Consider the following 10,610-nt stretch of genomic DNA (forward strand, 5'->3'; position numbering starts at 1 on the left):
GCAGTGTGAGCACAGGGCGCCATCTAGAGGAACTTTGGAGAATCACTTGTACACTGAAGTAACAAGAGAAAAGAAAAGCAACCGACGTTTCAATAAATAACAGGTCAAATCTGATCTGAAATACAAATTATTTTTTTTAAAATATTTTCTGGGGTTTTTGTGTAATTTTGGTTAAAAAAAAATTAAAATGTGTGTCTTAATGACAGAATTTATGATTTTATTTTTACTGCTATCAAATTAAACAAAAAAAAGACTTGATTTGTAAAAATTGTACAATTTTATAAAATTGAAAATAGATTCAGAGCTGAGCAACTCATGATTTAAGTTCCCAAAGTGTGGGCTGTGGCCCCCTGGTGGGCCAGGAATGAACTGCATATGATTTGATGATCGCATTTTTTGCGACACTAAACGCTTGCGAAAACAACAAATTTGCACACAAATCAGGACTGGCTAAAAAAAAAATTGAAATAAGGGAAATAGGTTAAAGTGGTGCAACATGGCTCAGTAGCGCCCCCCCAAAGGTGAGACCTGTTTGGAGAATGGTGAAGCCAAGTTGCACCAAATGTCACAAAACTTGGTGGAAACGTGTCTCAGCTCGAGACGAACAAAAAAGTCTATGAGGACCATGACCTCAACTCAACAGGAAGTCGGCTGTTTTGAATTTGGCGTAAATGTTTGGGCGATTTTTCGCATTAATCGTACTGAAACATAAACACCGCGTGTGTACTGGACACATCAGAGATGAAAAGTTACTGAAAAAGGGGCGTGGCCACAGCGACCATCGGAATTCTCAGAGGAAGTGACTTCCTCTGAACTTCGCCGTACGTCGACCGATCGTCTCCAAACTTCATACGTGAGACAAGAGACACAACCAGGAAACAGGCGCCACCTGCTGGCAGCTCAGAGACAACAACTGGGACTTTTTTCTTATTATTTTTGGGGGGTTAGAATTTTTTTAGATTAAGGGTGTTTCATATTATATTATTATTCAAAAAATATAATATTTTTATTTTAGTTATAATTATTTTTCTTTAAATCAAAGCCTGTAAAATTTAAACGTTTTCTGTGTAAACATACTTTTAATATTTATGATATATAATAAATATATAAAGAGCTGATTTCCTGCACATTTCCAGGTGAAAGCAGTGACTGTGAGTCAAATCTTAAACAAACAAATATAAATGTGTCTTTACACAAATCAAAAAATAATAAACGTTATTGCTTCATTTAAACTTCAACAAAACCTTTTAACAGAACATTTTAAACACCGCAACAAAATAAGATTTACAGAACATGATGAGGAGCGTAAAAATAGAAAAAGGAAAATAAAACATTCAACTTCAAACAACATTTAACTGTTTCTTGTACATTTGTAGTCCGTGATCGTTTCATAATCTGACTCTGGATTATATATTTATATATAAATAAATCATTAAATATGACTTCAACTGTAATTATGTTCATGTTTTTACACAAAAAACACCTTAGTCAGATTATTATAGCATTAGAATCTGATTAAGATTAATACACCTTTCCATAATGTACTCCATATTAGTCTTAGTCTGATTACTACTTTTTTAGAATAGGATAATCTGAATTCCACGTTTAAATCTGATTTACTGTTACTGATTGACTGTTATCTTAATCAGACTATCACCTCAATCAGACTATTATCTTACTCTGTTATTTTAATCTGACTGTTATTTTAATCAGACTATTAGCTCAATCAGACTATTATCTCAACCAGAGTATTAGCTCAGACTATTAGCCCAGACTATTATTTTACTCTGTTATTTTAATCTGACTGTTATCTTAATCAGACTATAAACTCAATCAGACTATTATCTTAATCTGACTACTGTTAATGTAAACAAAGTCACTGACGAGTTTGAGGTTTTGGTAACAAAGGCTACACAGAATAAATTAGGAGGTAAATGATAGATTTTAAATTTCTCTGAAAGTTTTTTAAGAGCTAAATTCTCTTTGTGTAAATTCTTGTTTTGTAGTTACATTAAATCTGTGATGTCACAGGGAGATTGTGACCAATCACAGAGCAGTTCAGAGACAAAGACAGCGTCACCTGCTGGCTGTTCCACAACAAAAATGTACAATAAAAACTGAGTCATTTCCAGCTCTACACAAAGTGAAAAAAAAAAAAAAAGAGTTGAACATTAAACAGAATAAAATGCACGTCTATGTAAAATTACCTCAGATTATCTGTGGTTTATGAACTGGAATAATCCAGTGAACCTTTAATACTTTTATTTTAATAATTTAATTTAAATTTTAATTTAATTTAATTTAATTTAATTTAATTTAATTTAATTTAATTTAATTTAATTTAAACAGCTGCTCCTCTTCTGCTCCTGAAATATAATTAGAGTGTTAGAAACTACAATTAAAGGTAAATTCATAATTCATAAAATCTTTCTGTGTCAGTTTGTGACTGAAAATGATGTTTGTGTGTGAAGAGCGCCCTCCAGTGTTTTGTACTGGGACTGCATAACTCGTTTTAAATGCTAGAGGTCGCTGTCGTACATATTTCACATGAGGCTCTTTAAAAGGAATAATCTGAAACATTTACAGTGAGAATAGTTTTGAGTAAAAGACTTTAGACTAAATATTCATCTTTAATAATGATAATCATTTAAATTCTCTTAAATCAGAGGTTTTCAAACTTTGTGTCTTTGTGTCGCATAGAAAACCACGTTACAGCCGTGCTGTCATGACTCCGCCCACGTTGAGGAAGTACTACAGTAAAGGAAAACCCAACATGCGTACGTGGAGAAACGTGAAGGTTCAGAGACGAGCGAGGGGAATAAACGTTACCTGGAGTTTCTGACAGAAACAAACTAACACTAAAGTTCTTCACTGATGCCGTGAATCGTCTCGATGATCTTCTTCTTCATCTTCCTCACTTTGTCCGGCGGCGTCTCGTTCAGACACTCCTCCACGTACTTCAGGAAACCGGCGTGCGGCGCCACCGCCGCCTGACTCTGACAGAACATCCTCATCACGTCTAGCATCTGCCCGGCGGTGGGCGGAGCCCGCGAGCATGCACGCTTACGTGCCGAAGACGTCCGGGTGTCGGTGTGGGAGGAGGACGCTGACGGGGAGGAGAAGGGGGAGGAGTGGCGGGAGTCCGGGGGCGTCGGCGAGGGCGGGGCGTCAAAGCCATGCTGCAGCTTTGTGAACGTTTGACTGTTGGTGTGGTAGTAGAGGCAGGTGGGGGGGGCCTGGGGGGTGGGAATGTCTCCGGGAACGTCGTCCTCGTCACAGGAGTCGCACAAAAACATCAGCTCACGGAAATATTTCCACTTGGGAAGATAAAAGTCTTCGGAGCCGCAGGTTTTGTTGGCGCTCACAGATTTGTGTTCACGCTGGAACGTGGTTTTCAGGTTCCTGAACTTTGTCTTGATGTCCTCCACTAAAGAGTGAACAACAGCAGAAGTGATGAAGCACTCATCACTCCTACAGCTCTCTTCTTCATTTAAGGGATTTAACTCAACTTCAAAGGGACTTAAAACACTTAAAAATCTACGTCAGTTTACATCTGAGATATATTAAGAACATGTGTTTACGTCTTTATCTCACTGTGAGACAGTGACTCACTCTCCTGCACCAAAGTCCACAGAGAAAAACAGTGATTTTAGCTGGGAAGGGACACAGGAGCTGCTGGTCCTCTGCTGCCTCGTGTGGTCACTTTGTGTCACTATCATTAACATTATCATTATCACTTTCATTATGATTAACACTATCATTATTACATTAACACTATCATTATCATTAACACTATCATTATTACATTATTAACACTATCATTATCATTAACACTATCATTAACATTAACACTATCATTAACACTATTATTATCACTATCACTATCATTATCATTAACACCATCATTATCATGAACATTATCATTATCATTAACATTAACACTATCATTATCATTAACATTAACACTATCATTATCATTAACATTATCACTATCATTAACATTATCACCATCATTATCATTAACACTATCATTAACATTATCACCATCATTATCATTAACACTATCATTAACATTAACACCATCATTATCATAAACACTATCATTAACATTATCATTAACACCATCATTATCATTATCACTATCATTAACACTATCATTATCATTATCACTATCATTATCATTAACATTAACACCATCATTATCATGAACATTATCATTAACACTATCATTATCATTAACACAATCATTATGATTGTCAGTGCTGCAGTTACCTGTGAAGGACACAGTCTCGCTGTCAGACAGGAGGCTGCTCAGCGTCTCCAGCAGACTCTGCCTCAGCAGACGGTTCCTGTAGCTCTCAGAACTGTGGTTCCACAGACAGCTGTGCTCTGCAGGACGACACCCCCACGTACACACACACAGAATATAATTACAACATCTGAGCTGAAAGTTGCTTCAAATCCTTTTCATACATGAATGTGTTGCCATGAAAGGATTTGAATGTTTGACCTTTGACCGTCCAAATGTTGAGTTGTTGATCCACTGCTGCCTCCATCACTAAGTTCAAATGTGTCGTTTAATAAATTCGGCATTAAAATCCTTTAAATCCTTTGTGATTGAGATTGACCTCAGTGACACAAATGGTGCATTTCCACCGGGTCTACTCACCTCGCCACGGCACGGTTTAAGTAGCGTTTCCACTAGCCTAGTACCAGGTACTATTTTTAGTACCTGGTCAGACGAGGTTCCAAGCGTGCTTAAAAGCAGGTACTATGCAATGATTGGTCAGACTGCCGGCCGCTGAGTCCCGTCACAGGAAGAGACCTCCCACACACAAATCAAGCCGAACTGTAGATCACTTAAAACTACTTAACAATCCTAACAACGTGGGTTAATCTCCAACAACTACCAGGGAATCCTCTATATTTAACAGTCTTTTAAAGTGGAGTGCTGTATTTAGGGACAGCGTTGCTGATCGCGAGTCACAGACCGCTGCCGTCTGTGGAGTAGGAGGCTGTACTCCGGAGACGTGTGGACAGAAATCAAGCCAAACAGTGCCGAATTGTAGATACATTAAAACTACTTAACAATCCTAAAAACGTGGGTTAATCTTCAACAACTACAGAAGTCTGGTGTTAAGTCACTAGTCACTCGTGTGTGTGTGTGTGTGTGTGTGTGTGTCACGTATACAACGAAGTCACCGCAGTTTCACTCAGCCTTGCAGTGATGACTCCGCCCACGTTAAGTAAGTACTTTTTTGTAGTGGAGATGCAACCTAACCGTGCCGTGTCGTGCTGTGTCGTGCCGAGGCGAGTAGAGCCAGTGGAAATGCACCAAAAGTGACCACACGAGGCGGCAGAGGAGCAGCAGCTCCTGTGTGCTGTGATGAAAACAGTAAACATGTTAACACGACTCACCTGAGTAGAAGGATATGAGCTGCTGGACTTTGTCCTCAGTCCAGTGGCAGCGTGAGTCTGACTCCATAGGAACAGAAACAGTGAAACTCAGAGCAGAGGACTTCGATGGAGATGATGGACGAGTGCGAACAGAAGGTTGACTTCCCTGGACAAGACCGTGTGGAGACGTGGAGTTACAGCCGCTCCTGGCGTTGCTCAGCGTGGAGCTGCTGGGAGCTGAGGATGAGGAGGAGACGCCCGCGGTGATGATGGAGCTGCTGGAGGAGGTGCTGAGTGTGGAGGACGGCGTCAGGTCGCCCGGCTCCACGTCCTTGTCCTCTGGTGTCATGAGTATGTGCAGCTCGTCCATGACACCGTCGTCTTCGTCGCAGGACTCGCAGAGGAAGAGCAGCTGCTGATAGTGTTTCCATTTAGACACGTAGGGTTTGGCGGAGCCTCTGCTCGCCTGCGCCACCTTGTGTTCACGGTTAAAAACTGTCCGGAGGTTCTTGAACTTGCACTTCACGTCTTCAACTGCAGAAACAACACAGAACTCACATTAGATCAAATAATAATCACCGGTTTGTAAAGTAGTTTAAAGTCACACTCAACACTCTCTGCCCAATCAGTGACCTTCAGTCTGTTGACGTCACATGTTAGTATCGGCTCAGGTTCTATCACTGATGGAACTAATGGGTTCTTTCCAGGTTCTTCAGCTTCCTCCACAGTCCAAAAACACGCAGATTAGAGTCTTTAACCTCCATCCATTTACCTGAGAAGGACACAGTGTGGTCAGACAGCTGGACCTTCAGAGCGTCCAGCAGCCTCAGACGCAGCAGACGGTTGTTGTGGTTTTCAGACTTCTTGTTCCACAGACAACCGTGTTCTACAAGAAGAAGAAGAAGAAGAAGAAGAAGAAGAAGAAGAAGCACACACGTCAAACACCGTCACAGGAAGAATCCACATCATGGTTCTGTGGGATTCATTCATTTACCGGCGTAGAAGTTGATCAGTTCTCGCTCCTTCTCTTCTGTCCAGCAACATTTCACCGTCAGGCTGGAGGAGACACAGGAGGAGGACGAGGTGATCGCTTTGGGAATGAAGGAGATGACGGCTCCTGAGGACGTGAGGACAGACAGGGACTCGTCCTGAGGAAGACTCAGAGGCGACGGCGGCTCGTCGGCGCCCTCCTCCTGCTCCCAGCAGCCCTGCAGGAACATGAGCTGCTGGTAGTGCTTCCACTGCGGCACAAACACGTCCTGCGTCCCACACACTTTACTCGCCTTCACCATCTTGTACTGACGCTGGAAGGTGGTACGAAGGTTCTTGAACTTATTCTTGATGTCCTCCACTGGAGATAAAGCTCAGCGTTAGGTTGTCCTCTTAAAGAGGACATGTCTTTGAGTGAGTGTGTGTGTGTGTCTTACATGTGAAGGGGACAGACGGGGGGTGTGAGGACAGAAGGGCCCTCAGGTGTTCCAGGGTTTTCCATCGCAGCTCTCGGTTCTTGTAGCTCTCCGACTTGTGGTTCCACAGACAGCTGTGCTCTGGGAAGAGAGAAGACATCAAACCTGAAACTGTGGCTTCACTGTGTGAAGACCTGAGCTTCTGTTTGCTCTCCTGACCACTAGATGGCAGTGTACGTGTCCACGTATGTGGACATCATATGCCCGTTGAGCATAGTCAAGTACTATGGTCTAGACCCAGAATGTGACACATGTCTCTGGAGGCCAGGGCTGTAAAGTCCCAGTCGACTTGGTTTGTGTCAGATTTTACATTTTAAACTCCAGTGATTTTGACTGGTATCAGCTAATCTACGATATTTATCCTTCAAAGATCGCATTTGGGCGTCGTATAAACATCCTCAAAAGCAGGGGTCTCAGACTCAAATGACCTGGAGGCCTCTGAGGGTCAGGTTTCGTCAAACATCGCAATAATAACATTTTACCATGATATTTCAAATCATTTCAACAATAAAAGTGTTTCTTTTGATATGGAACGATAAATAGTCGACAATATAAACATATTAAAGATACAAAATGAATCTCTCAATAAACAAAATCGTACACAAGTAACTTGTTATGATATTAAGACAATGTGAATCACAAATATTGTGGTCAGGATATATACACGTCATTACTGACGTGCACATTTTCAAATAAAAACAGATTGATACATATTATTATCGCACAATATCACGATAAAAAGCACCCGCAATAAGTTGATTATGACAAATATACTGTATATTAATGACATAATCATGAATGGGATAAAAAAAACGTTAAAAATGCCGTCTAGTTCGCGTTTAAACCAGACCATCGCTGACTTACTCTCCGATATGACAGAAGGGGGAGCTTCTTCTTTTTTTCCAGTACTTCCAGTATCGTCTTATTTTTCACTTAAAAATATTCACTAAGTTATAATGTTAGAAAATTTACATTTGTAACATTTTTTGTAGTTTTACATTTTGTGAAATACTTTTTTTTTTTAAACATGAGTGTATATTATATGATGCAAAAGAAGAAATCTCAGCTCTTATTGTTAATTATTTTTAAAAAACAACATTTTCCGTGGTATTTTTTGCAGTTATCGCGGTAACATTTTCAAATGTCACATCTATGTAGAAACCACGGAAATTGGACCGGAAATCATTTAAAACTCTCTTTATTTCATTGGACCACACACACAACCACAGGTGACGCGTGTTTAAAGCACAAACGCAGAACTTTCGTTGGCGTATTTGAACATTTTTGACGTGAGTTGCTGTTTTGGCTCCGCGTCGCTCGTCGCTCTCGCTGAGCAACAATTGCCAGGAAACGTTGCAGCTTCCGGCGACACGTCGATTTAAAACGAGGCAACTTTGGAGAAAACAGTTAAGGCGCAGAAAAGTGGAGTCACGCGTGTGTTCGCGTGCGGACTTACGAGAGAAGAAGGCGATGAGCGCGCGCTCCTTGTCCTCTGTCCAGTATCTGTCCGCCGTGAAGCCGCCGCTCACTCGGAGCGGAGACGCCGCCATGTTGGACGTTGCTCTCGGCTGCGTCTTTCCTGAAACAGCTCGGTCACGTGACTAGAAATTCGCGCGCTGATTGGACGGTAGACGTGTTGCCCAATAGAGGTCGCTGACAACACGACAACAGAGGGACAAGGATTTTACAACCAAATTGAACTTTATACGTTGAATAATCATTTTATAGGAGATAAAACAACTAAAGAAAACATAGAAACATATTGTGAGAAAAGTTGAAAATCATTATTATGTATATAGTTTCATTCTAAACCTTTGAAAAAAACTGTTTTGTGTTTGTAAGTGCTTTAGTAAAGTAAAAATTAGCTGCTATTTTAGAGCTTTTGAAAGATGTTGTATAGAAAAATATGTAATTTCACATAATATCAATGGCTAAAGGCAAAAAGGGGACGATGAATATACTTTTATCTTGAAATTTGTGTGTTGTTTAAATTGTTTTCTTCAGATTTTTCTGTTACTTATTTATCTCAGTTTGTTCTCAAGGTAAAGGAATAACATTCCATTTTAAATATCTTCTCTAAAAATATATCAAATAAAATGACATTAATATAATTACAATGTTTAAGGCAAAAAAGGCATTTTTGATGCCGTTTATCTTACAAATGTACTTATTGTACATGTATTGTGCTTTGTCCTAATCAAATAAAATAAATGTAGTTGCATAAATGTACACACTAAAACAAACATAAAACATAGTTTTTTAATGAGTTCACCTGTGCGACAGCAAAGCTCTCGTTATATAACATTTGTTCCATTTTAATTTACAACAAACACTTTCAGACAAAACACCAGACAGAAAGTGTATTTACAGCAAATCTCGAGTCCATGTCCAGTATTTACACTGAGCAGGTGCAGCTGTTGATAAAAAGGCCCCTGAGTATTTAAATGCACACTAACATCCTAAATATGATCCGCATTCACGTTTATCATGGTCATAATGTATATCACTGGAGTTTTTAATCATTATTATTAAAGATTATAAAATAAGCACTTAATTTCATGGAAACATCACGTGACCAAACACTGACCAAGATGCTAGAGTGCATGTATACATACTCAGATGTAAAGAAAAGTAGGAGGAGCCATCACAGAAGAAAGAGAAAAAAGAAAAAGAAACCTTCATATAAGCCACAAAAAAACCAGCCCATCCTAGACTTCACTTCCATTATGTACAGACCATAATATTCACATTCTTATGTACATGTTAGGGTCATAAATTAAATAGTTATGTACACTCTGTGTGGGTTATATTCTGTTAAACTCTGCATCTCTCTTGCTTCTCTAAACCTCTGCTGCTTCAAGTATACATTCATTCACAGAAAAAACTCACACGTCAGAAACACGCTGCCCCCTGGTGGTGAGTTTTCTCCGTCCATGTTTTTGATAAAGTGACGACTTTGATATGAAAGTAAAACAAAGGTGATGGAATGTGAGGAAATTCCAGGTCTTGTGTGATTTTAAAAACACTGATCTGAGGTAGAGCGACAAACGGGACGAAAACGACGCGTTTACATTTAAATTTAAATTCAGAAATTCATTTTTCTGAACCGTCTACAGTTAATAACATTTTTCACTCTCTTGTCCTGGGTTAGAAAATAAAATAAAAATCATATCTTCACATTCATGTTGTGGCATTGATCACTTATACAGTACATTAAAAAGGACAAAAAAACACCTTAAAGGGATGAGTCACTGTTTTTTTGTTGTAAGAGGCACTGACATCACCATCGTCACCACTAATCAAGAGCCAATAAAAGTCTGCGATATCTTTAAGAACATGTTTCATGTCTTTATCTCACTGTCAGACAGAAACTGAAGTTTGTAAACCACTCACTCTGCTGCTCCTCTGCTGCCTCGTGAGGTCACTTTGTGTCACTGAGCTAAATCTGAACGAAGATTTTCAAAAGTCCAGGTGTCAAAATAAGACATTTGAACTTAGTGATGGAGGCAGCAGTGGATCAACTACTCCTGTGTGTGTGATGTTAAAATCACTGATTTTCTCTATGGACTTTGGTGTGGGAGAGTGAGTGGTTTACAAACTCCACATAACCTGTACTGTCCCTTTAACTCAGGTAAAAAGGAGAACGTGTAAAATAGAAATGTTAAGGGAAAACTAACACTTAAGTGTTGGCTGCTGTTAATATGTCGCAGATTCTGAAATGAAAAAATGAAACTTTAAAATAACAAA

The 10,610-nt window shown here is 39.6% G+C and overlaps 1 protein-coding gene across 1 annotated transcript; it reads right to left on the reverse strand.

Annotated features, from left to right (window-relative positions):
- Window positions 1-1,059: 1,059 nt before the first annotated feature.
- On the reverse strand, window positions 1,060-8,466 carry LOC131446115 (uncharacterized). Its single transcript, XM_058617127.1, has 7 exons — window positions 8,320-8,466; window positions 6,825-6,944; window positions 6,392-6,748; window positions 6,170-6,283; window positions 5,419-5,931; window positions 4,273-4,389; window positions 1,060-3,427 (listed from the first exon to the last, which is right to left on the reverse strand). Exons 1-7 carry the CDS (start codon window positions 8,411-8,413, stop codon window positions 2,859-2,861), a joined length of 1,884 nt encoding a protein of 627 aa, XP_058473110.1. The 5' UTR covers window positions 8,414-8,466; the 3' UTR covers window positions 1,060-2,858.
- Between the last annotated feature and the right edge of the window lie 2,144 nt (window positions 8,467-10,610).

Source organism: Solea solea, chromosome 19 (assembly GCF_958295425.1).
Source record: "Solea solea chromosome 19, fSolSol10.1, whole genome shotgun sequence".
In the NCBI taxonomy this organism is placed as follows: Eukaryota; Metazoa; Chordata; class Actinopteri; order Pleuronectiformes; family Soleidae; genus Solea; species Solea solea.